Below are 27,531 nucleotides of genomic sequence, written 5' to 3'. Positions count from 1 at the left end.
AAAAAAAAAAAAAAAAACAAAATCGTGAAAAAATCGTGCATGGAACCATGTTGAAGTCCGAAAATGCTAAGAAGTAAAATAATTTAAATATAAGAGCGCGGAGGGAGGGCAATAAACAAGAAGAAAACATATGCATTCCGCAATGTCCTTATGCGGCGCTGGAATATTCATGAGCGCAATGCACTCGCCATTCCAGCTTATAAATATGCATGTCGGAATGCGCAAACACGGACGTATGTGAGCCGTTATGCTGGGTGGGGAGGTGCTTACTGCATGCAGCGCTCGCGTCAGGCGCTCATCACTTGCTGCAAGGGTGCCTCTGGGCTTTGCCTCGCCTTCTCTAGCTTTATGCTTGCATCTTGAGCTTACTTAAAAGAAAGAACAAACAAAAATTTAAAAACGCCCGAAGCAGACAACCTGTACAAAGGTTATTGAGAAGAGCTCACCTCTATGTGGGAGCATGTCTCCTCTTTGTGACTTTGTTTTTTAGTGTGGAAGCAGCGCAGCATAAGATGACTTACAGCGCACTTGCTGCGGTAGCAGATTGGCCCAGGGTAGACCATATATGGCAGATAGAAAGAAAAATGGATGGCAATCCCCACATTTTAAGTCTAAAATTGTCAATTTTCGCGCTGAACTCAGAAGATGCAATAGACAGTATCAATAACCGGAACGATTTAAGTTGAAAAGAGTTAAAAAACGATAATTGTATTCTCCTTCCCACCTTTCGGCTTTCTTTACATAAAACGAAATGGTTCCTATGCACGGTTCTCCTCAATTTACCCGATTACATTGTCTGCTCAACCGTTAAATGACATTTTCTCTTGTTTTTGTTGTTTGTTGTGCGCTCTCGTTGCAGTGTCGTTTGGATTACAAACAGTGTTACTTGTCGCATCGTCAAAATCCCACACCACTCTCACTCACCGAATACATAGACGCACACAATGCGTACGTGCAACAGTTGCATGCCACCAATGCCATGCTGGAGACCTACCACTGTGAGACGGTGCCGCAGTTGATGCAAGAACTGGAGGAGATACACAATGATTTATGCGGTATTATCGCCGAATCGATACAACAGGGTGCCGATGTCATTGCGAACAAGGTGAGTCGTCGTTACCGGTTTCTAGGTTTATGTGGCACTTGACATATCAAAAAATTCATATTTCATATTTTTCACAAACACTTTTGTCCCGTTTTTCAATAAATAATTTTTGTTTGGTGGCATTTTTAACGCCGTTAGTTGGCATTGAAATGGAAGACTCGTTTAAAAGATAATGGAATTCCCACAAAATACGCTTATCTAATTAAAAACCGGGAAAAGAAGCCAACTTCGGCTGCATCGTAGCTAAAATACCCTTTACAAGTGCATTTCGTAAAGTTTAAAAGGGTATAGATCTTGATTGTGATCGGTCAAGTCGGTCAGCCGAAAAAGTCTTTTTGTACTTTACTAATAGATGTCATTGCAGTCGTATATCTCCAGTGCTACCAATCACATTGTTTCATACCATATAGTGCTGAGGTGCAGGAGATTTTAAGCTTCATTTGACAAAAAAAAAAAAAAAAATAATAATAATTTCGGGAAGATGAAAAAAAGTTACAGATGTTCAAAAATGAGCGACAATAATGAAGAAATTCGCTATATTTTAAAATTTTTGTATAAAAAAGGGAAGAATGCTTCAGGTGCACTTAGCTCTGGTCAACTTGTCGTTGAAAAGTCGATGAAATTACGGAAAATGTTGACCAGGACCGTCACATAAGCAGCCATGAGATTGCCAGCATTTTGAACCACTTAAAAAAAACTGGCTACAAAATTAAGCTCAATGTTTGGGCACCACATGAATTGTCTGTGAAAAATTTAATGAACCGAATTAACGTCTGCGATTTTTTGCTGAAACGAAATGAAATCGAACCAACAAATCAAGCCAACATATGGTCGCAAAGCCAGGATTGACACGTGGAAAGGATTTGCTGAGTGCTTGGTGGGATTTTAAAGGTATTATCCACTTTGAGCTGCTCCAGCCTGGTCGAACGATTGACTTTGCTGTCAGCAACCGGATGAGATTGAACCAAGCAATCGAAAAAAACAGCCAGAGCTGATCAACAATGGTAGACTACACACATATTTGACGATTCGGAAAAAACTGGGAGAGCTTGACTAGGAATTTTGAAGCATCCACCATCCACAACGAGTCGTATCATACTTCCAGACTGCGAAACGAATGAAGTATTTGTCATCTAACTACGGAGTTTTGATTTCGCGTATATTTGTCGTTACAATTTTGACTGCCTGAGTAACTGACCTCGTAGAGTACGGTTAATTATTAATTATCAAATAGTTAGCTGAAATGTATGCACATTGTTTTCCAAAGTTTTTAACAAAACAATTGAGTTACATTTTCGTATTCGTAAATGTGGTTGGCTGCATTTGTGGGTGAGTTAGTATTGTGTAAAGGTCAGCGCTGATTTGCTGCACACATGAATAAATTGTTGGAAGAAATTTTCGATTAAAATTAAAATTCGCATGCGGCTTCGGAGGTGGAACACAAGCCGTCCACGTGTGTGTATGTCTGTATGAATGAACGCTAGTGGCTTTGCAACCGCAACTGTTGCGTTGCTTGCGTGCGTCGGTCTGGTCACGCTCAACACAAACGGCGGTTTGCACACGTTATTGGCTTGAGCGATACCTGGTTGACCATTAATAACAACAATAACGGCAATGGTCATTGTTGCCACGGTTCAATTGTAATAAAATTATTGTGGCCGCAATAATAAAATGAGAAAACAAGCAAACAATGTGTAGTTAAATGGAATCGTTATGAATTCCAATTTAATTAGTAACGTTATTCCATTACAAGTGCACACAGACACGCACACAAAATATGCAAATACAAATATTTACATTTGGGTTTTACTTTTAAAAGCTCAGCGACATTTTAATTTGATCAACTTTCAGGAAATTCTGTTGAAGCGTTTTCCTTCACTTATTTGCTTTCGAAATTTCTTTGCAGGCATCGGATCAAGCGAAGCGCTACGGCTCTCTCACCGCGCAGTGTAGCGCCGTGTCGCCGATGCAGGACCTCACAAGCTTCGTACGCATTCTGCCGCCGCTGCCCACACAGGTGCAAAAAGTTCCTAAGCGCATGTTTGCGCCGCCGCAGCTGCCGGCCGAAGTCGAGGATAACGGCGATTTTAATGTGAGCGAACGGAACGAACAAATATGTTCATCAATTGTTCAACAACGCAATTGATTTACAGTTATCTCTTTAAGTCAAAAATTAGTACAGCCTAAAGAGGCAAAGCTCTTTTCATCTTATCTTCAATTTAAAAGTTTTCAAAATTGTTGCTCTGAAACATTTTCTATGGTTTTTCGTCAGAAATGGCAATTAGACTGCTTTTTAATTTTTTTACTTTAACGGCTGTTTTTCGGTATTTTGTGTTGTTGCTTTGTTTGCTTATAAACTTGATTTGGTTTCCACAGGAAATGGCTCCGGTGCTACGCAACGAGCTGGTCTTCGATCGCCATTCGACGTTGTCGTTGCGCCCGGCCCTAGAATCGCTGAAGCGGGAGGCGCATGAGCTGGAAATGCAAATACGTCTTTTACAGGTATTTGTACCGTTACTCCAGTACAAAGATTAACTGAAGCTAACGAGATCTCCATCTTTCTCATTCTCTATCTCTGCCCTCAAGGATACCGTGGACGGCTTGAACCGCACGCAGCAGCGTGGCATCGAGGGACAACTGTACAACAAGGTCAATGAGTTGCAGGAGGAGCTCTCTTTAAAGAAATTTGATTTGCGCGCTAAGCAGTTGCACTTCGCTGCCATCAAAGCACAGGTAAGTGGGAATTCACTCATCAAGCTAAAGATGCTGTCTAAAAAGAAGAGCTTTCTTCCAAAGAAATATTGCATAGAAACTTGCACCTTACGTTTACAATCACACCAAGAAAAACATTTATTCCCAGATGTCCGGGTGGTGGTTGTGAGACCATCATTTAGAAATTTTGACAGTTTAAACGAGTATTGATTCATTTTTTCATAAAGTTGTCTAATATTAATGTTGCTGTTTTTTTGGAATCGCACATTGATTTTTTCGTATGGCCAATGTTGTTTTTGAAGTTGAGCTTTGAAAGCGTTAAGTATTTAGTACTTTTGTTCTAAAAGCTTTCGCTATAAGAACACCTATGTTATACTTCATTTATAGTGAGAGCTTAACAAGTCTATAATTGAACAGAAACTTTAACGCCACGTAAGCTTACCATGAAAAGTTTTATCTGTTAGCACGGATAAACTTGTAGCTATGTATGTACATTAACGTTATTGCAGTTGTAAGCTTTTTAAGCTTTCTTCAGTTTGCTGTAGCATCGACATAAATGCAGCTTCCGGTTTTCGTATCCTGTTTGCCTCTAAGCTTTTAGCAAAAAGTTTGAAAAGCTGCCAAACAGCTTTCTAAGGCACCTTAAGCAACAGGTAATCGAAAGTCTTATGCGAGCTTTTTCCTTCATATTGTTATTGAAAGCTCCACAAGCTTTCTTAGCAGAATTTTCTGCATGAAGTTCATGCAAATGGAAGTGACATTGACCTACTTAACGAGATGAGTGTACACGTGAAAGTCTATGCTACAAGTGCATGGGTTTGTGTGATTCTTTGCGAACAGCTGTCACACTGACATTTGCAACTTCGCAGCTGAGCATACGACCGACTGCCGCAATGCGCATGTGACCTACTCATCTTCAGCCGCCACTTAAATGTTTCGCAGAGTCTCTTACACTTACCTAGCATTGCATTGCTCCAGCTGTCACTCGAGACTCCCGTTAATGTCAGTCAAGTGGCGAGCGAACGAACGCGAGGTCGTTTCTGCATTTACAATTGCGAAGCGGAGAGCAAAGGAGCGATAAACGTTACGGATTGAAGACGAAAATAGAAACAAAAATAAACCAGACGCGGCGCTAAATATGTCAGACTGTGATTGAAGCTAAAGGTGAATTAATATTGAAAATCCGAACGATTTGGAGCAAAGTGATTACGTGAAATTGAAATTGTTATGGAGTCAAATTGGATTAAGGCGGCTTTCTCCATCCACACTTGTCTAGCCTAAGTGCGGTCTAGAAGGCAATGTGCCTCGAAATATTTCGGTAGATATTCGGAAAGTGTGCTATCCACGTGGGACGGCACTTGAGGGGTGTATTTGGAGTTTTTCTAATCGAATTTGTAAACAAAAACAATTAGTGCATAACCTGAAAAGAAAAAGGAAACGAATAACGGGAAAACAGTAAATGAGTGGTGAACAGTTAAAAATAAAACAGCAATCGACCCTTTCTCTCCTCCTACGCCCGCGCTTACTCTACTTTGTACAGTGTTTATAAATAGATAGCTGCACAATCACAAGCGAAAGGCAGAATGAGAACGTGAAGACAGAAAGTGTGCAAATTGCTAGCAAAATACAATAACTTCAAAAAGAACTTACTTCATTAAATTGGCACAGCTTTGCGAGGTTTTGTATTCCCATTTTTTGATGGGGCACTAAAAAAATTATGAAGTCATAACGATTCTGCAAAGCAATGCAAGAAGTGTCAAAGTCGAGTATTAAAAACGCCAAAACGACTGTCACTCGGTGCAGAGCGTAGTGAAGTGAAATGAGGCGAAGCGAAACGAAGGCGCCAGCATAAACGCCCAAAAAAGAGTTGCGAAAAGAGTGAGAGAGCGAAAGTATAACATTCTGCAAGAGAGCATAGTTGCTGTCACGCCAACAATAAAGCTGGTCGTGTTGCGCCGAACAGTGTGCCATACAAACACAAAGTGGTCTTTGAAGACGGAAAAGCCCGAATTGAAATGCTGTGCTGCAACTTGTAAATCTATTTCGTGTAACTCAACATATAAAAGCGAAAGGCCTTACAGACCGCACAGCCAGTCACGTGCTTCGACAATTCGAGTGTATTTCGAACGGAAAACGGTTAACAGTAAATCGCCACTCGCTTGCGTGCCACACAAGCTGTTGGTCTACGCCTACGCTAAAGCCGCCAAACGCCTAAAGCAGTGTAACCGTGCATCGGGAGAACTATTTCTGATACCGTGCGTGTATGGGTGTTTTGTGAATGAAACACTTCCGCGCCGCCGTTGCCGTCGCTGTGGCCGCCGCACTAGCCATTGCTTAGCCAATAGTGTCCGTGCGACCAGTGCGTGGCGTAGCGTTTGCTCTTCAGTCTGTTTTTAGGCGCGGGTTCCCTTCGCATAATTCGACGAAATCCGTTACTAAGTGTTTGCGGTAAAAAAGTGTGTGCCTTCTGGAGCACGAATGTGCCTTGGGGCATTCTTCGAAGATCTTCTGTAGTTTTCTTGCGTGATGGCAAGTGCAAGCAGAAGCCGCGTGATATTTTTGTGACAAAAAAAAAAAAAAAANAAAAAAAAAAAAAAAAAAAAATATTTGGTGCAATGAGCATCACACGTGTAAATAAACTTAGTTAGAAAAGTTGTGTTAAATTGTAGTAGCAAAAAAAAAAAACAAAAAACATAAACAAAATAGAGAACAGAAAAGAATGAAATTAATAATTTATGTAACAAACTCCCCAACTTCTATGGTAATTATGAATAAACTGAATGCAAAAAACAAATTCTCAAAGAATAAAAAGAGTACTCTCCGAATCTTGTCCACTTATTTGCTAATAATTTGGACATTTATACTCACTTGGTTATATGTGTACCGACGGCAGGGTTTCGCCGATTTTCTCTTCATATTTCAGTGGGCTTAAGATTTTAAGCCAATGTTCGGCTGTGCCACCGATAGATCGCCTCGAATAGTATATTATTGGTTTTAGCAAAAAAAAAAAAATAAAAATATTTAGCCTTCATTCATAAATATATCGGGATGGGGGTTTCAGATGTTTTTTAATATAAAGCAAGCTTTGAGCTGAGCATGGCTTCTGAGAGGCCTGAGTGCTTAAAAACTTAATCTACGAAACATTCAGAACTTTCTCAAATCCTTAAAGAATTTCTTTGATATTTCTTACAGAAAAACTAATAAAACTACAACAATAAAATAATAATATCATAATAGCAATATTAGCGAAGAACTAAAAAATCAAGTATCGTTTAAGAATAATCGCTAGTGTATTTCTAAGTTTCCAACTTCTGAGTGATTCCTTAAGTTCGACTTCCAACAAATTGCAAAAGAGCATAAATATGTAATAAGAAATCTGCAAAGAACAATAATTAAGTTGTGATATCGTCGGAGAATAGCTTAAAAATCCCCACTAACATTTCCTCAGTGAAGCTGAAAAGGTCAAAGTTGAATTATACGAAATTTAAGTAGTCTTTACTGACTTATGTAAGTAAAACGTTTTTCCACTAGTGACTTTTCCACTCAACTCACAAGTACTTTCCCCGAAGCCGCCTTGCTATACCACTTGTCCACTTCAACTACTAATACTGCGCTATTCATATGGTATTCGCCAGAAATTATTTACGCAATGTACTGCAGCCACTAACTACTCACGCTAACACTCGCCACCTTTGCTGTAAATTAACTGTAAACTAACTGTAGTGGCACACGCTAATTCATTATTATTTCGATTTTCATTTATCACTTATTGGCTTACTAACATATTCACTACTTTTTTACTTCACTGACTTTTTTTTCAAAGGGTGACAAAAATGTATCTATAAAGAAAAATGTAACCTAGCAACACTCAGTTGACGCTCTAAAGTTGGTCTTCGGTGCTATAAATGTCCTAGACTACTTGGACTCATTTGCAATGAGGATACCGAACTATAAAGAAAACATGAAAGACTGACGTCTGTGTCTAATCAATGTAATAATGAGAAGTAAAGCCTCAATTTGTTGTGGTTTGAAAAAAAAAAAAAAAAAATTATTATTGACTGTGAACATATCAAAACTTTTGAATTATTTAAAGATCTAGTGAAAAAAACTAAGGGGTTACAAGGATTTGCGCTAGTAAAGAACGGTCTATTTTCAGTAATTTTTCTTTATTGAAAAAATGAAATATTTAGACGTCGGCCAAGAGAATTTAATATCCAAAAATTTCTGGAAACAAATAAGTTTATCACCACGTTAACAACAAAACTTCTCAAATGATCATTAAAAGTAGAAAAAAAATGTAGATTAATTAGAGCTATAAACAGGGATAGGACGAAGGAAAACAACAAAGTGAATTTTTTTTGCTGACATTGTTACAAAAACAAAAAAAAAAAAACAAAAAAAAAGTCGCTCGACGGTTTTTTTTTGTAAATAGTTGCAAAACAAAAGGAAGTCGCTGGGGGCCAATTCTGGTGAATACGGTGGATGCTCAACAATTCGAACTTTAATTCATGGATTTAGCCACTGTCAAAACGCTCTTGTGAGACGGTGCATTGTCTTGATGAAAAAGGATTTTTTTCTTCTGCAAACCGGGTTTTTCACGAATTTTTTCGTCATTCAACTGATCCAAAGGGTTGCAATAATATTCAGAAATAATCGTTTAACAGTTTACAAGTAATCCACAAACAAAATTCCCATCGCATCCCAAAAAATCTATGCTATAACCTTCTTGACAGATTTCCGGACATGAACTCTTTTCGAAGCCGAACAACCAGGTTCACACCATTCTTTAGCCTCTTGTTTTGATTCAGGATCATGGTGACAGACCCAAGTCTCATTCATAGTTATGAATCGATGCACAAAATCCACTTTTTTCTATTTAAAATGCTCCAAATGTTGCTGAGAAAGTCCTATTCGAATGTGTCTTTGTTCCTTTGTTGGCGAATGCGGCATCCATTGTGCTTTCTAACATCCAAATTTCATTTAAAAAATGGCTCACACTGCCTAATGAGATGTGTAGACCCTCTACTAAATCTCTCTCAGTTAATCGACGATCTTCCAAAACCATAACCTCTATTTTCTATATAATTTCTGGTGTTGATGCGCTTTTTGGACGTCCTTCACGCTGATCGTACGACCACGTCTAAATTCAGCAACCCATCTTTCTACTGTTCTAATTGTAGGTGAACAATCATTATACACTTTTAACTTTCGTTCGTGAATTTGTTTTAGTGCTACATCTTTTAAAAATAAGAATTTTATCACTGCACGATATTAAATTTTTTCCATTTAAAAAAATTCTGTGACACTACTGTACTAAATGGCTTGTAAACAAAGAATGAATTGACAGATTGAAATGAACTCCACAATCGTTCATATGAAGATTACAAAAACAAAACAAAAAAAAAAAAAAATGTTGGGCTAGTAGCAACGCCTTCTCTTATCGAACGAAAAATCTTATTGAACAACCTAGTAAACAAGAGCACATTTTTTAAAGCCGAAAAACCCATGTAACCCCTTTATTTAATTCCTATCACCTGATCATCTTTATGTAGATAATCAAAAACTGACTGATATAGTTATCATTTTTAAGCAAAGATTTCGAAATAGTTCTAAAGCTGTTAATTTCGGCGTAAGGAGACATTTGGAATTGACCATTTTTGGTTCTTTAATTTCAGTCCAAGGCAGCCTTTCAGTTAAAGCATATTGCGAATTTCTATATTCTGCAGAAGACTTCGACGAAGTCAAGCTTAAGGTGACATTCTGAACCGAGCGAAGATATTACATATAATCCCTAATCGCACTAATTTTTTTCAAGAACAGCTTAGAGTTTATTTATTCATAAAATGAGATTCGATTTGCACACCTAAAGATGCTTTAGTGAAACGTTTACGCACACAAGGACTTAACTGTACACATATGCCAGTGTAGAAATTCGAAATAATCGCATTAAAAAGCAAAGGTCAATAGCAGAGTTGTTCAATAGAAAAAGTGTAAATATGTATTATACAAATGTATGTATGTATTAGCACTGAAAACCGCCAAACTAAATCTAATTGAAAAATAAAATTATGAAACTGGTAAATAAAGTAGAAGGACAAATCGAGAAACACATATTATTTCGATGTTAGACATAATTATCAGAATTCGCACCTAAACCGTTATTAAAAAACTAATAGCACTATAAAGCAATCTGATTATTTATTCAATGCAGATAACTCGAACATATTGATTAAGAGATAACGAAACACGCACAAAGCACACTTTTATGAAGTAGTGGCATTTACAACAAAAACAAAACTATCAATAAGTTCAAAAGTTCATAGCTAATGTTAGTAGGAAAATATATGTGAAAATTAAAAATTCAAAATAAAAATTAAATAATATAAATTAAATAAGGTAAGAATTTAAAATAAAACGTGTTGACAACTACGAGCCTTAAGTAAAGCAGTAAAAATTATTAAGAAAACATCGAAAMAMAAAAWRAAAAAMWAAAAARWWRMWMAARWAAAAAAAAAAAAAAAAAAACGTGAAACAATTAAGCAGTAGAATTTATTAAAAAATTGTATAGAATTCGAAAATATACAAAGCCAAAATAGTTCGTTGTCAGAAAAAATAAAAATTTTCAATTAAAAAATTACTAATGATTAATGAAGAATAGCACGCCAAAATAAACGTCGTCAAGACTTGATCGCAAACACAAATCCAATCGTTCGCTTTAACTTTCATTCCTTTCCGTCGCCGCCGCCGTCGTCGCCTCCGTCACAATGCGCGTAATCGTGTTAAAGAAAAACCGCAGCAACAAACGCGGCACGCCCACAACCGCACCGACCGCACGTGAACTTCCCAAAAAGTCACTCGCCAAAGTAAGAAAATTCAGCACCAATTCGTTGTTGTTGTTGTCGTTGTTTTAAAACACCAAAAGCAAAACCAGCAAAAATTTCTTTATTTTTACTTGTTGTTCGTTGTTGAGCATAAAAAAAGACAAAAAAAAATATATAATACAATTTATTGATATATAACCAGAAGGAAGAAGAAAAAGAAGAAGAGAAAAAGGGAAATATTTTACACACTGCATCCAAATGCAATCAATTTTTGAGGTGAGGTACAACAAAATGTAATTGAAACCCGATTGTAGCCAGCCACTGCACCGCTGCTCCATTGCCGAGGGACCTCAGAGTGGCCAAGCCGGGATCTCGCTTAGAGGCCGCAGACGATAGCGCGAGAGTTGAGCGTCGAGTGCCGAGAAAACAGAACACAAAGAGCCGCGGCAGCCGGCATTCCGCCAAATTTGCGTTAACGCAGATCTTTTGCTGTGATGTGCCCCGAAACGTAAACCCTGTGAGGCATGTAGAGTCCACAAATCTAACTTTCCCTGTCTCACTCTCTCTCTCTCTCTTAGCACGCTCATACAACAAATACATTAGATGATACTCGTAAACTGTAATGAAATAAAATAGTGGCAGCGCGTTTGAGTTTTTCTAGCCAATTTGATAATTAATTAGCGGATGCTGCATGCAAACTAGTTGAATTAATTTACATTTTTTAGCGCAACTAGAACGCCCCACTCTCACTAGCATAGCGTCCCCGGAAATGCCAGTAGTTTAATGCGGAAATACTGCGAATGCATTTACTATATAGCAACTGTTGTGTGTTCATCAATTAAATATCAATAAGCAAATTAATTGGAAATTCAAAATGGCCAAAGTGCACACAAAATTTCAAAAACACAAAAAAGCAACGGAAATGAGATGTTTTCATTGCTGCAAGCGCGACATTTTCGTTTTGCAACTGACTGCATTGTTACATTTACCGTTAAGTTCTATCTAACCACTGGCTTACATAATTACTGAAAGTGTGTTGAAAAGAATTTTGATAAAATGAAAATAACCACAAATGCCCGTTGTTTTTTGAGTAGCGGAAACGTGTTGTTGTAATGCGCGTTACTAACTCAGAAATTGGTTGTAGTGGGATGCCAAAACAGAAACAAATCAAAACCAAAAAAAAAAAAAAAAAAAAATTACGTTGAGTTTCGTGTTAAATAAAGTTTGTACATAGTGTTCCTGGTTCTTACTGTTCCCTTGTATATATGTATATATGTATGTTTGTAGATTTGTAGCAATTGCAGTTTGCCTCTGTAGCACTCGAACCGAAATTTCGGATTTTTTACTATGTATATAACACGCTTTTTAGATATCTCAACTTACATATATATTTTGCTGTTATCTTTTACTTACTATTCTCTCACCACAAATGTTTCCTTTTATTACATTTAAGTAATTACTTTAAGAAGAACCCTTTTCAGTGGTCTTTATTTGGGAGTTTAACACCTCTGTTACAAAATAATTCATTGTTAATATAAAGTTATTTTAATTTAAGCCTTGAAAACGGAGAATTTCCTCTCCGCTCTGTCGTGTAAGGCTTGTTTTTTTGACATCATTTTCAGATTTAAGAAGTTCGAGAAGATGCTTGCCTAAAGTTTTCAGAAAGTTTACGTTAAGATTTCATAACTGAAAGTTCGAGAAATTTTTTTTTACCGTCGCTATTTGTATTACTATTCTTAATTTGAAAGAGATTTGAACCTACAATAATAACATTATTATGGGGCCTGAAACCAAATATAGGTAGTTATGTGGATATACTATATATCCTCGTCATTAGGCTAATTCTGGCATACGGAGTATTTAAATAGAGACTATAATATCAGGAAACTAACTTGAGTAGAGAGAGCAGCCTATGCAGTGGTTACTGGGGGTATTAAGTCATGGCTGGCTGATGCGCTCAATATACTCCTGCATCAACTGCCCTAGAAATCTTTACTCGGAAAGTAACAACAAGTTGTGCTATAAAAAATTGGACTATAATCTCCCAAAGTTAGACTTCCATAGCCTTTTCCGGATGAGGATACCATCCATACTTGAGGAGAGATTTATTAAGAGAGAATAATGCAGACGCGCTATATGCCGATAGGTCAAAAATGGATTGCGAAGTAGAGGCAGGTGTATACTCCGATGATCTCTAAATCTCTAACTCTATCCGACTACCATAGAGGAAGTCTAGGTATAGTGAGGACCTGTCATGCTCTACTGAATAACTACAGGAGGATGCAGAAAGCATATGCACGGATAACAAGGAAACACTGCTGGCCTTGTCGCCGCTACTTATTAGTTCCATCGTCCTTAAGTACTTGTTTTGCAGTAATGCTTTAAGCTCGGGGCAGATGAAAGTCTATAACCAACTGCAAGATAGCAATCAAGGACTTAGTATAACATAACATTAGTAGTATTTTCAGACTTACAGCAGTGTAACGGTGCATTGTGTTCCACTCACTCTGTGAATACGTAGCTTTAACACAAACCGATACATAATATTGGAACACATAAGACACCAAACTGAATGACTGTCTCCAAAGGTTATAGCGGACATAAATAGTTTGAGAGAGAGAGCACCAAATGGCTTGAGCGCAAAGATAAGACAAGGGAGCAAGACGGTAGTGAATCAAAATGACACATCCTATAACTATAAACATATCAATTGTATTTCTAAAGAGTCTTACAATGGACTACATAAATATAAAGACCATGTTTCTATAGTAAGTGAGAGGTGGACAACAAAACCGTAGATTGTCTAAAGCATTATCTTCGGATATAGGTTTTCAAAGCGTCTGACGTTCTTTCCTTCTAGGAAAGTACATCTTTCAGATGGTTAGAGAGCTTAAATTAATGTTAAGGTGTTTTTTAGAGCTTATGGCGAGTGAGTGAGCAACCTCCAAAGAGATTAAATATTACAAAACAATGTGGGGATGGATTATGCAAGTTCTTTAATCATGAATATATATTGTGTGTCACAATAGCACTACAATGAATATTTATTCCAAACTAAACCTTTTGAATTTAGTTATTCAATTGCATACAAATTTAAACTTCCTGATCTGTAGATTTCTGACTTTTATTGTTACTTTTTCTACAAATATAAAGCAAGCCTTTAAAGTAGTTTCTCCTCGATATGGTTTGCAAAGTTTATGATAGCAATATTGTCTTCGCAAGCTCACCAACTATGCCAAAAGTTAACACAATTTCGGAAAATAAATATTTTTTGCTTGCAGCTTCAATTTTGCTAAAATATTATAGTTTACTACACATAAGTATCGCTTAACCTAATTAAATTGCAGAAAGCAAACATCAACTTTGAAAAAATAGCCACAGCCACCTCGTAAGCTCACATCCACAGCTTGTGAATACGGATTATATAACACATCAGCAAACATGAGTATCTGCTCCAAATTACTTTAAAATTAAATTAAATGCGAGAATCTGCCGATTTCAATAAAATGAAACCAAAACAGCATTCGCTCGCCACACAGAATTTACCAAAGCTCAACTGTGGGTCAGCAAAGTTGGGAATTTCGTTTCAGTTCGGTTTAGATGGCTTTCCGAAGTAATAATATAAATGGAATTGTAATTTTTGGATGCCACAAATTGTGTCTGCTTCCCATCAGCGTTGCCACTTTGAGTGGCTTTTCGACCCCACCGTTCTGCAGCTGTAATCACTCTTAGCTCGCTCAGCAATAAACTCGACCAAGAAACAGGCCACACTCGGCGTAGGTCAGCTGCGCCTCAGAGCAATTTTAATTGAGCTTAATGCGGCATGGCATTGAAATTGGCAAACGACTTTTTCACTTCACTTGGCTTCCGGCATTTGTCCCGGATCTGCTGAAATCTGCTTACGATTATGCACCCCAAGTGTCAAGTAAAATTCCGAAATATTAAAATAGCAAAAACATAGCGTATTTACGACCAGAAATAAAGCGCGACAAAGTGAAGAGGGGAGAACTAATGAACAAAGTAGAAATTGTAAATTGATATTTCTAATCAAATTATATGTGTGAGGAATCAGAAAATTGGCAAAGACGGTCTAACAGTCACAAGAGAGGCGTAGTGAAGTGACAAGATACTCGCAAAGAAGTTTAGAGTTTATTAGAAAACACTTAAGACGAAACGAGTACGTGTGAAAGCTGGTAGGGTCTTGTTTAGAAGCTGCTCTTCGCCTAGCCATCGCCACTTCTCGCCCAGTGCTAACAAGACAAAGTCTGTGACAACCCTGGTGTGAATGGATGTGGCAGAATATCGCCGTTGGAAAAGCAATTTTCAAATGAAACACTTTAAGTGCACTTAAGCACAGTACTTCCAATCAAGCTGAAACAGATTCTTAGTTAAAATACTTTCGAGTGTTTATGCCAGACGACCACTTTATGTGGCAGCAAGACAGTTAAGTGTGTGTGTGTACTGGGCCAACTTTAAGTGGCAACGAATAAGTAAATTAGAGCGCCAACGACATAGAACGCGAGTAGCCTAGCATCGCTTAGACAAATGCTTTAGTAGTGGTACATATGTGTTTGCGTCGGCAGATGCATCTTTTATGTAGAATAAAGGAAAATTACTGAATTGTAGAGCTAAAAATTAAAACAGAAAGATCAATTTTCGTTTATTCTCGGTGCTTCACATAACATTTTCGCTTTGAGCTTAGCTAGAATTTGAATTGAGTCTTTACAAAATTTACGCCGTTAAGTCTTGGTGTTGTCAAATATAGAATAAAAGGTTACTTTTCTGAAGCTTACCAAGAGGATGGAGAGTAATGGTTTGTCGCTTCCGTTCTGGAAATTTCAAGGTGAAAGGTGCACCTCGCTCTGGTCGCATGAAATTATGGAAAATATTAAACAGGGCCGTCAGATAAGCAATCACGACATCGCTAAGGAGCTTAACATTCATTATCAAACGGTTTGAAAAACATTTAAAAAATGCTGGTTAAAAAGAAGTTCGCTGCTGAAATGAATTGAAATCGAACAATTTATAAAGCGAATGATAACAGGAGATGAAAAGTGGATCAAATACCTCCGCGACAATAATGTGCGAAAAGGATCATAGTCCAAACGTGGTGCAGCTCAACGAATGGTCGCGAAGCCAGGATTTACTCCTCGAAAGGTTACGCTGTGTACTTAGTAGGATTGGAAAGGAATCATCCAATATGAGCTGCTCCAGCCTGTTCTATATTTTACTCTCAACAACTGATGAGACTGAAGCAAGCAATCGAAAAAAAGCGGGCACAACTGATCAACAGAAAAGGCTTCGTCTTTCATCACACATCTTTGATGTTGGTAAAAACTGGGAGAGCTTGGTTGGGAAGTTTTGACGCTTCCACCATATAGCCCTGACCTTGCACAATCGCACTATCATTTGTTTCGGTAAATGCAAAACATCCTTAAAGGAGTAAAGTTGGCTTCAAGAGAGACTGTGAAAATTACCGAGAAATCAGAAAGGTTTTGCACTGATGAAATAATGTCTCTAGCGGAAACATAGCCGACTAAAATGATACATATTTGGTTCATTCAAGTTCATTATAAATATAAAAAAATAAGTTGACGTTTGATTAGAATTACGAACAGCTTTTTTCGACTACCCAATGTATAGGAGTTTAAAAAAGTAAAAAATATCCAGTGCCCCATTTATTTTTACGCTTCATATCTGCCAAACATTTATGGTTGACCGATAGAGCAGCTAGTCGTGGCAGAGTCAACCAAGCACAGTCGAATCTGACAACTTTTGATCTGTGAGTAACCCAACGACAACGACTCACTGTAAACTATAAAAAAGGGTTAATTTGAAATTTATTGCCATGTGGGGGGCTGTATAGCAATGTACAGGCTCCAAACACACACATACACACTACTGTGTATGCATAAGATTGTATGAATGAAGAATATTTTTTGCAGCAGTCGTGCATTTGTTGTTGTTAACAACGTCCCTATAAGAAAAAGCTATTTGGACCTCATATATACTGCTTCCAACGTGCTGGTGATATTTTGGAGAATTTTTCGGTGTGCCCGCCTTACTTACTTGTCACATATGTTACGCTCGCTGCACGAATCTGCTGCCTCGAGCTAATTTTGCTAATTTTAATTGACCAGTAATTTCCTACGAGGGTGCTGAGCCATATAGCTGATACGCACAAACGGTCCGGAGCAGACAGCGTGTCGCCTGAGAGCACATAGCACACAAACGCGTGGCGAGGCTGCTGCCCCACGACCCAGCGAGCTGGGCGGCAAATCCGCAGCTACAAGCGGTGACACTGCGTGGGTGCGTCGCTGCGAAATCTGAGCTTGCCTGCCCACTTATACGCTGCTAGACGACTGTTTGCTTGTATAAATCCAAATGTGTGGGTGTATGTGTGTGTGTGAGCTAGTTTTGTATCAGTTTGCTTGCCACGCCACGTAAATTACAATTTTTGCGCTGCTGGCATGGTGCCCTTGATTTTGTATGCATCCTCTGCCGTAAAGACACACTCACACTTAACGCTCGTGTATGCGTGTGTAGGCAGGCACGTGCGTGTGTGTGCACTTGAAAACATCCTTCACAGACGATGTGACACACTAGTGGCACTCATTCAACTCGAAAGGGTTGTAACTGTAACAAATGGGCGAACGCAACTGTTTATAGGCACATGTTCGCTTTTGCGTGTGTGTGTGTGTGTGTGGAGGATTGCAGGGCAAAAACAATGCAAGTGAGTTTTGTTTAAAAAAGCATCTTAGTTGAGTGGTAATTGAGGTTGAGCGCCCTGGTAGACCCGGAGGCGTACGGCGCTGCCCATGTGCTGCCTCAATGAATTTGAATTTTCTCATCTGTTTGCCCTTCACACACACGCACATATTCCTCTTTTTTATCGTCTCTATTCATGCATTTACTCATGCCCTTCGCTAACAGGCTTGTATTTTGTGTCCAAAGTATTACTACTTTTTAGCTTTCTCTCTCTCTCTCTCTACCCCTTTCGCTTTGTCACTGGGTCGTCTTGCTGTCCAAAAGTGTCACCAAAAAGAGTGGCCGTCCGGCTTGCCGCACTCAACCGCACGCAGTTTCGTTCAGTGCGCACCAGTTCACTACGCACAATTTGTTATTGTCGCTGTTATTACTGTTAGCAGTTGTTGTTGTTTGTTGTTTATTGTTGCTGATGCTATTGCGCTAGTCATAAAAGCCATTTGACAGGCGGTTAAATATTTAAAACTTGTTGCGTGTCTCGTTCATTTTCTGGCTCAGAGGCATTTCTGCGAGTGGGAGACAGACTGGGAGCATGAGGAAGGAAGTGGAAGAGAGCACATTTTTATAACATTCTTTGTAGTTTTATACACATACATTGGTCTGCAAAAGTGTACAGTTCCTTATACAAAGGTACAAATTAGGTAAAGCTGGCTTTTTTCTTCGTTTTGGTAATACAAAAACCAGCGTTAATCCATAAGAGTATAACTAAACACTTTTTGTGAGGTTAGTTTCAGCTTAGTCTGAAAGTCCTTTTTGTTTTTTAAAAAGTTTCCAGTTTTAGCTCTTTCAGCAAAACAAAAAACTGCCTTCCAGTATTGTGTTTCGTTTTACCAAACCTTGGCCTTTCTTTCTTTTTGTGAACAAACACGCCTTTGCGCCTTTCGAGTTACTCTGTGATGGTGTCTTTTGTTTCCCCTTGCAGAGGACAGTATTATTTTCAACTACAACAATACATTTTGTTGACATCTCGAGTTGGTTCACTTAATTGCTTTTAATTTGTGGGTAATTGAGGCTTAGGCGAAGTTAAGTGACAGCTTGTCATCATTAATAAAAGGATTCCAAAGCTTTTTGGGCCGCTGCACCTATCAATGGGAGTAGAAAAAGTGGTTGAGATTTTTTAGATGGCTTTCCATAAATCAGGACCAGTCGCCCATTTCAACGGTTATGTATTTTTTGCAGATGGAGATCAGTATTAAAAAAAAAATCAACTACGACAACAAAAACATTATTCAATTGATGTGTATACTCCGTAATTAATTTTTTCACCTGTTCCGTTGTCAAAACTTAAGCTCGCTCAGTGGCTGAATAGTTTCCTTACTTCAATATTGTTTTTTTCCTATACTTATTTACTAACTGTTTAGCGCTTTGCTTTAGACACTTTTATTCGTCAATATGGAACTAGCTTTCCAGCTTTGTAGATCGTCCTTTGCTTGTAATTATTAGTTGAGTTTGTATCATCTAACCCTAAACACTTTGAAATCGAATGAGAAGAGAGTCTACGAGCACTTTCGCTTTGCTCCGGTTGCCAAAAGGCAAACTATTAAGGAAGCGTCAATCTTATTGCGCTCACGCATGCTTATCACAGCGCAAGTCTAAGCCTAAATTTCAAAATTTTTCTAAGCCGTTTTACATTACAAGACCTTTGACAGGATAACCTTGCGGCCGGAGGGCCTGCCACTGCCAGATATTCACAGAAGAGCCTCAAGGCTTCCACCGACAGCTGTGAGTGCATACAACATTTGCTCGCTTGTGTATAGTACTATATATTTATGCAAAAACCCGTGTGTGTAGGCAAAAGACTTTCATCTGTGCAAAAGAGTGTAGTTTAATTAAAATTTCTTGCCTCGATTTTACCGTTAATATTGTGGCTTTACCAACAGAGATGCAAAGCAATTGCTTCACCGCTATTTAAACGGTTAGTAATGAAAGTGAAGGAGTTATTATGGAAATATGTTTTCTGCATAAAACTGCTCTTTTGCTCTTAGTGAGCTCTGAGTAGATGTACATTCAATGCCAGAGGGGGAGTTGCCTTAGACATGTGTAATTACAAATGGGTTTATAAATATTAATTAAGCAGTTTGCTATTACAGCAGTAAACCTCCCTCGAGTCATTGTTAGACTAGGGTAGATAATTTTTATAAGCTCAAAACCCATTGGAAACGACACATAAAAGAAGTAATATTAATGAAAAGTTAGTTTGCGGCGATCTGTGGCCGGGAAGAGGATGGGGAGGGGCGTGGTTGATTTTTTAAGGGTTAAAAATGGCTTAACTCAATTTCTAGCAAAACTACGCGTACTAAGAAAAATAAGAAGGTCTAAAACTTTCGTATAAAAAACCTTTCAAATAATCTCAAAATTAATGTGAAAAATTAAAATTCTAATTTTTTTTACTTTTTTATTTTTATCGTGAACAAAAGAATTTTCTCTCTCCTTTGATTTTCAATCAAAAATTCTCACGTCAAAATATTAGACTTTATTAAAATATTAAAAGGTTTTATTTTTCATATATGTATGTATGTACTAACTGATTGTATAAAATATTGTGTAGTCGAAAACTAATCAAACTTCAGCTAATCTTTTTTTATATTTACCAGGATTCGATAAGAAAAATACAATTTTATGATTCAAAAGACACTTTATTATTCAGTATAATCTCCCTGAATATTAATAAACTTGCTCCAACGATCCTCCAATCTGTGCATCCCATCCCTGACGTGAGAATTCGGAAAGTCTGCAAAATACGCTTTCTACTCACACATTTTGTGAGTTCTGGAAACAAATGGAAGTTGCTGGGGGCCAAATCTGGTGAATACTGTGGATGCTTGAACAAATCGACCTTTAATACACGGATTTTAGCCATTGTCAAAATGCTCTGTCCTGGTGAAAAAGGATTTTATTTCTTCTGCAAACCAGGTCCTTTTTCACGAATTTTTCCTTCAACTGATCCAAAAGGTTGCAATAATATTCAGAATTAATTGTTTAACCAGTTTGCAAGCAATCGTAAACAAAATTCGAATCGCATCCCAAAAACTGATGCCATTACAAAAATAGTATTTCTCCATCGCGAAATTAGGAGGAAATCTGCTTCTTAATTGGCGTAGGCACGGCCTTATTTCGGCTTAAAAACCTTAATATTTTTAAAAGGTCAATAAGTTGTAATTTTTTAAATCTTCACCCAGTGAAATGAATATGAATATGTGAAATGAATGAATATGACAATTATGTACATTAGTGTGATAAGTTTTCTCAGAAAATGCAAAAAATACCCCACTATACTTATGTACATAATATCGTAATTGATATCGAGAAAGTCTCAAATCAAACACAGAACGGCTATAATTCTGTTGAAGGTAGCCTTGTTCAAAGGCAGCTGATATCGGCGCTTTATTTTACCGCCCTCCATTAAACGAAACAAGATTATGGCAAACGGCTCATTGTAAACGTCCAAACAAATTTTTAAAATGTTTTCTTTTATGCACATAATTCGCGGCTTCAACCGAGACTAGCACTACCTTACTTGAGTGTTTCGTGCAGATGCTTGTTGCTTGCTCTAAATAACAAATTTCCAGTGAGAGATATTTGTTTGGTATTTGGTGTAGCGTTAATCGGTGAGCGTTTGAGTAAGTGGCAATTGTATTGCTTGTCTGAGTTGTCAACATCGATTACCGCACAGCTGTGCTCTCAGCTGGAAGCGGGCCAGTGAAATTTGCATGTATGACCGTTATGTTAACAGTGACTTCAACAAGGCAAGCCCACCCCCACAAACACTTCCAAGCAAGCCGCAGTTGCGAGTTGCGAAGGCGCATAATTCCATCGGCAACAATCTGTGGCGCGCTGCCCCCCCCTCGGCCAGCTGGCTGGGCACACGCATGCCGCCTGCATTCAATGGCTACATAAATATTAATTTAAAGTACATTGTGCCGACGCTCAGCAGGCGCACACTTTAATTGTTGTTGGTGTGTGTTGCAGCACACCGCAACGGTGGCTGGCGGTGGGCGGCAGCAGGGGCGTAATTTATTGTCATTCTGAGTCACCAACACCGCAAACTGCCGTTACTTCACTTAAGTGCGTGTGTGTGCGACCGTTTGTTTACATTTGGCTTAAAACATGACAATTTGAATGCTTTTACACTTGCTCAAATAAATGCACGCGTGTGTGTGTGTGTGTGCAACTGTGTGCGTTCGTTTAAATATTGACTGGGTTTATGGGCAAAGGTGTCGCCTGCGGTCTGGCATTACTATTTTTGTTTGCTGTTGTTATTATTGTTATTGAAACTGGCATGCCATGCGGTTGTCCCTCGTGTGTGTACGTGCGGGCATGCAAATAATCTGCTTCTGATTATTCCGTCACGAGGATGTTTGCCTGGCGAAATTGAAATATAAATCTTGCAATAAAATAAGACAAGGCAAAGGGTGAAGGGCGAACGTGCCAACAACAATAAAATGTCTAAGGATAACGGTACAAACCGGGAATCGAAATATTCATTCAAGTATTCGGACTGAAGATAGTCGTTTCGGGGAGGCGAAGGACGAGAAGATGACAAGGCGTTGCCAAATTCGGAATACCAATCGATTAATTCCATCTAAACGTCTATACCTTGTGAGTTGATTCTACTCTTTACCTTTTCGGTTGTGCTGATAATATTACATTATTTAGAGAAGCGTTTTCGATTATAACATAGCCTAAAACGATTTTTTACCGAAAATATTTTCATTAAAAATTTAGCATTATTATTTTTTTTTAATTTGAACGCAACGATTGCAAAAGCATTGACCAAATCCAGATATGACAATTTCTCAACTTTCCGGAAATTTGTGAATTACACCTCAAAAAAACAGTGCCGGGTTGGCTGGCAAGAATAAGTCAATCCAATTTTTAATACTCTTTTGATGTGAGACAATTTTCATCAACCGGACCAAATGCTAGTCTGAAGAGGAAAGATCTGGTCTATAAGGAGGGAGAATCGCGATTTCATGCTGTTTTTAAAATAGTGCTTAACTGGTCTTGCAACATGAGGCCAAGATGGATCAGGATGGAAAATTATTGGCTTGCCAATTCAATTTGATAAGTTGCAACGTTCTTCGTCAATAATATACAGACTAGTACCTTGCTTCGAAGAAATTCGGAGTTTTCGTTAATTTGGCTAGTTGGCCAGGTGCCACATATGTTTTTTTGCGTTTAGAGTTGACGTAATGGATCCATTTTCTATCACTAGTCACAATCTGATGCAAAAACGAATTTTTTCAATTTATGTGAAAACCGATTTCCTTGATATTTTGAGTGTGTCCGGCTACCCTTAAACCTTTTGGTAACTTTTGAAGATCTTGCGAGCTCTTCTTCTATTTTTAAACATGCTTTGCGCCACCATTCAGCGTTCTTCGCCTTCGAAGACAAAATCACCATTTTTAAATCATGCAAATCATGATGGCAAGTGACACGCTCGATTTTCTTCCACCGCGCCTGTACTTCGGAGAGTGTGCGAGCACCTGGAGAGGCAAGACAAACATTTTTGCGTAACGTGCAAGCCGAAAATGAAGCGTTCGTTAGAGCAGAAGTACGCAATTCAATTCTGTGTGAAACTCGGCAAAAGTAATAAAGCAGGCTTACCTAGATGTTGCTTTAGAATGAAGTCGTGTGTTTCGGTGGCACAAGGCCGTTTTGAAGGGCCGGGAAGAGGTCAGCGACCTGAAGTATGAGCAAATCCAAAGTGAAAACGATGCTCAATGTCTTTTTTGACATCAAAGGCATCGTCCCTCATGAATTTGTTCCTCCTGGACAAACCGTCAACGCCAAGTTTTTCGTGGAAGTCCTCAAGAGACTCAAACTAAGATCCCATCGGGTCCGACAAGACATCACAACCGATTGAAAATTGCCCCACTACACGTTTAGGCTCACACCGCCTTTCTTGCGAACAGCTATCTAACCAAAGCCGGTATCCCAACGCTTCTGCAGCCGCCTTACATCCCAGATGTGAACTCCCGAATTTTTTTTGTTTCCTTGCCTGAAAAGGCCGATTAAAGTAAGAGTTTATTTACACTTGTGGAATGCCTAAAAAGCCAACCTCAATCGAGTTCCATCTAAGGTTGTCATAAATCACATGTCGACAAAATATTATCTTCTGACACTCACTAATTCCTGCATTTGGAATATAGCTCCACATTCGAAGCACTTGAATCGCCTTATTCAGAAAGCTTAACTGTTTGCATTATCCAAAAAAGGAGATGTGTGGCATTAGAAATGGAAAAAGACGAATTTCTTTTTAGGCGCCTGACAAGGCTTCCAGTTGTTGACGGCTGTCAACTAACGGCTGATGTTATTTGGGCTTCGCTGGGCCAGTGGTTTGAGAGGCTTAGTGGCAAGTGCTTACACAAAGCCTAATAAGTCCACACACACACACACACTCACACTTATCCACGGTAGACACAAATCGAGTTTAAGCAAAAAAGCCGACAGTGTGACTCAGGTGGAATATTAAGTGACATGACGGGGAGAGAGTACCGCTTTGTGAACAAGCGCTTACATATGTATGTGTGAGGATAAACGTGCCGCTGGACAGTTAGGTCCAAGCCGAAGTATGCGAGCTGGCAGCAGCAGGTTTGTCGTGTGAACATTAGCAAGACTGTGCTTGGAATAGTAAACACGGAGCGGAGCAGCCGTGTTGTGTTTGGACAAAATAACAATGAGTGTCGTCACAAAAAGAGCACAGATCGGCAGGTAACAGCTGCGGAAAGTCATCACATGTTTCGTCTTCCTTGCTTTGTGACATTTAATTCAATGTTGTGGGAAAATTAAATGCGGTTTCTAGCTTCATAGAAACGCTGCCTGCCTGCACCCAGTTGTTTGCTGAAGTAGCCTTGTTATATTCGTTGACTTTCCTTAAAGTTGAATGCAATAAACTTTCACTATTTTGATCCCACATCAGTTATTTTAGTTCGTTTGTTGGTCTATTGATCTTTCTTCTTTCGGTTCCCCGACCTCTGCGCTATTTGCGCTCCATCAACATTTCATTGCCCGATTATGACAGCGGCAACAACGCGCCAACTCCGAGTTATGTTTTTATTTGCGCTTTTAACGCTCACTTATCATCGTACTGTAAATAGCAGTCCGACTGACGGAGTAATGTTAAACTGAAAGCAAATAAAGCCCGCCACGCATTTGCGCCAACGACGGCTTAAGCCGCCACCGACAACAGTTAACCGCTCGATGCCAGCAGTTGGCAGTTGGCCTTCTCTGCCACAGTGGAGATGAGGTTTTGGCAATGGCGTGCAATCCCCTGATGCTCGGATACTGTTGTTGTTGATGTTCCGTTACGTTTCGTGCGATTGCCTCCCGCTCTGTCGGGGCATGTTGATGGACGTATATCCTCTGAAAATCCATTTATAGCTTTATTAATTGCGACTTGTATGCGCTTGCCAGCAGCACGGCCCAGGGCAGCTGTGATGTGAGGCGAGGGACGCAACCGCACGCATACTCCTGTAAATACCAGCGGGGTCTTGCAACAATGTGGCAACTCCATGTTTTCAAGTGGGCCGTGGCATGCTGCAGAGGGCATTGTGGCACTGGTCATCACGTGATTTCAATGAGCATCGGATAAGCCGTTATCGGCAGAAAATTCATAATATTCGAGCGTAGCATTGGCATTAAGACCTCAACTCCTCACGGAACTTTAATAGCAATGAGTGCTGATGAAAGTCAAATACACTGTATATTTATTGGCGAATATTGTATATGCATCTGGCTATAGTAAAATTTCATTTTCCGGTGACTGTTGGGAAAATCCTCAACTTTACTTTAATTGAGGCACATTAACTATCTCTGTTAGGGAATTTACGAGAGCATCTCTTTTTAACCATAGCCGCCTTTCAGTTTCAGTTATTCTTCAGACATTCTTCCTTTTTATGAGACTTTTACTTGATTAATGCCGATCAAATCAAATTATCTTTCAGTGCTTGTGGCAGTGTTCTTTCAATATTTCCCTCTCTTTCCCCGGTCTGTCCTAAAAAGAGCAACCAATGAATCTAACTCAATCTGCAATTATGTACCGTTAATAACTCGCGCTTCTGACGGCGGAAAGCGCGGCCGAAAATGTGACACGGTGAGTATCATTAGAGCTCGTCAGTCCAGATAGATGCTCAGCGGAGCGTCGTTATTGTTGTTGTGCTTGCTGCGCTTTTACTATGAAATTTTTTAATTGATATTCATAATTCCTCTCCGCGGCCCGCGCCGCTGCGCCGAGTGCTGATTGGTAGCCTTTGAAATCTTTGTCAGCGTTTTTATTGCATTAATGCACTAATAACGGCTCCGTCGGCGATGACCGACCAAATTTAGCGCAACAGCTCGAGTTTTTTTGGCCCGAATTTTTTCCTGTAGCAACTATTGAAGCAATATATAGAAACTAGCTTTCACGCTGAGCATCCACCGCCTTGTTTGGCTGTAAATTGCAGTCATAAAAGTCCGCACAATGAAAGTTTACCTGCGCGCCAACAATTGACTCGCAAAACTCAACGTCAAAAGAGTGAAAAATGTTTTAATTAAAATTTAATTAAGTCGTTTGAGGTGCATGCAGTAAAGTGAGACGGAAAGTTGTGTCAAGCAACGCCGTTACACCAGCGAAGTTTGTTGATGCGGTGGCGGGGGGTTTGGGAGCTAGCGCAGGCGAGTGGAGCGCTTGATGGGCGGATACGAGATTTACACGGACTCAGAAACCCTGGCAAGTGAGCAGAAGCAGCTGTGGCAAAGAGTGTGGCATCTTCCGCTCACTTACTACACATGTTTGTGTGTGTGGGTAGGTGGTGCTTTGGGAAATATTTTGCTCAGCAGAATCGATGAGCCATTTTAAATGCAAAAGAACATGTTAATCAATACCGCTAGTTTAGGTTAGATTTCGGTTCTAATCACTCTTCCACTTGGACAGCTTAGAACACTGGTTCGTTGTGGTTCCGTCTTGTAAAGGCATGACAAGGGAGGAGAAAGTGCCCAGTAGTTTCCATCTCATCCTCTCCATGCAACTTCGGCAACTACAGCCCAAGATTTGAAATCTTACCACATGAATGCCTATTGGATAGGGCCTAGTAAGAAATCAATAAACTTCAGTAGACTCTTGTGTTCTATACAGCTGATCGTTGACCAAGTAATAGTGCCGCTCGAGATAGTTTTTATTAAAACAGTACCCACTATATCTAAGACAAAATTGTGGTGTCTTCCTCATTACTGGATTCACCAAATCAACTCATCAATGCATCAATGCTGCATTACTCATCAAAGGGTTCAATCTGTCCCCTGTTTGTCTGACGTCGAAAAGTGGAGAGAATAACTTGCCACTGAGAATTTCAGAATTTGACTCCCGCTGACTGGTTATTGCATAGATACTTAAATAGTAAAGTATAAGCCAGAAATTTAGGGATCACTAACGAACTGAAGGCAGATATTTATGCCGAACTCATCACCCGAAGTGATCGAAAAAGTGAAGCGAAACTCTGCATCGAGAACCTATTTGCTGCGTCCAATTTTGGTACTATTCCAAGGTTGTCCAAATAGGTTATAAATAGTGTGTTAGAGGGTATGGACTAAAGAGCTCCGCCATGTGATAAGGATTGCACCTTTTTAGTGAATTGACCAGTGCGTAATTGAGCAATAATTCCCCGCTAGTTTACTAACATACCTTTGAAGAATTGGACTTGAATGCAGTTTTGGTAATGAATGTCAACCTTGCTGCGGTTTTCGGCTCACGCCACCAATTAAAATTAACGAAGTTTCTACTTTACTTTAGTTCGCGCGCGCCACTAATTGACGAAGTACAAGTGAATTTGGCATAAAAGCATTCCCTTTTTTGCCAAACCACTCATTCAGTGCTCTTGTTTCCTTTTCATGCGCTCTCCAGCAAAGTTCAAAGGAATAACCGTGGGTAGAGTGCGCCAACAAAAGTTCCGTTCGTATTTTCGTCCCCAAATGGTGCCATAATTAAAAGTCAAAAAGGCAGTACAATTGCAGAAAGACAGAAAAAATCCAGAAGTAAGCGCAGAAATGCAACCGCGTTGACCTTTGGCGGAAAGTTTTTGACACAGAGGTGACTGGCAGTTGCTCCACACGTAAAAGTCAGAGATGCACTGTATTTGTGCTGTCGAAAGT

The 27,531-nt window shown here is 39.1% G+C and overlaps 1 protein-coding gene across 3 annotated transcripts in view; it reads left to right on the top strand.

Annotated features, from left to right (window-relative positions):
- Positions 1 to 27,531, top strand: part of LOC108973251 — a 199,276-nt gene that overhangs the window by 64,272 nt on the left and 107,473 nt on the right. For all 3 annotated transcript variants that reach the window (XM_018940360.1, XM_018940359.1, XM_018940361.1), the window contains exons 9-12: positions 860 to 1,105; positions 3,012 to 3,197; positions 3,482 to 3,607; positions 3,692 to 3,838. In XM_018940360.1, the coding sequence (XP_018795905.1) occupies positions 860 to 1,105; positions 3,012 to 3,197; positions 3,482 to 3,607; positions 3,692 to 3,838 (705 nt within the window). The remainder of the gene's footprint in view (positions 1 to 859; positions 1,106 to 3,011; positions 3,198 to 3,481; positions 3,608 to 3,691; positions 3,839 to 27,531) is intronic.

The sequence above is a fragment of the Bactrocera latifrons genome, unplaced genomic scaffold, assembly GCF_001853355.1.
Source record: "Bactrocera latifrons isolate USDA-ARS-PBARC rearing strain unplaced genomic scaffold, ASM185335v1 scaffold_47, whole genome shotgun sequence".
NCBI classification, from domain to species: domain Eukaryota; kingdom Metazoa; phylum Arthropoda; class Insecta; order Diptera; family Tephritidae; genus Bactrocera; species Bactrocera latifrons.
The sequence above is the reverse complement of the archived record's forward strand: the minus strand, read 5'-3'. Positions and strand labels throughout refer to the sequence as shown.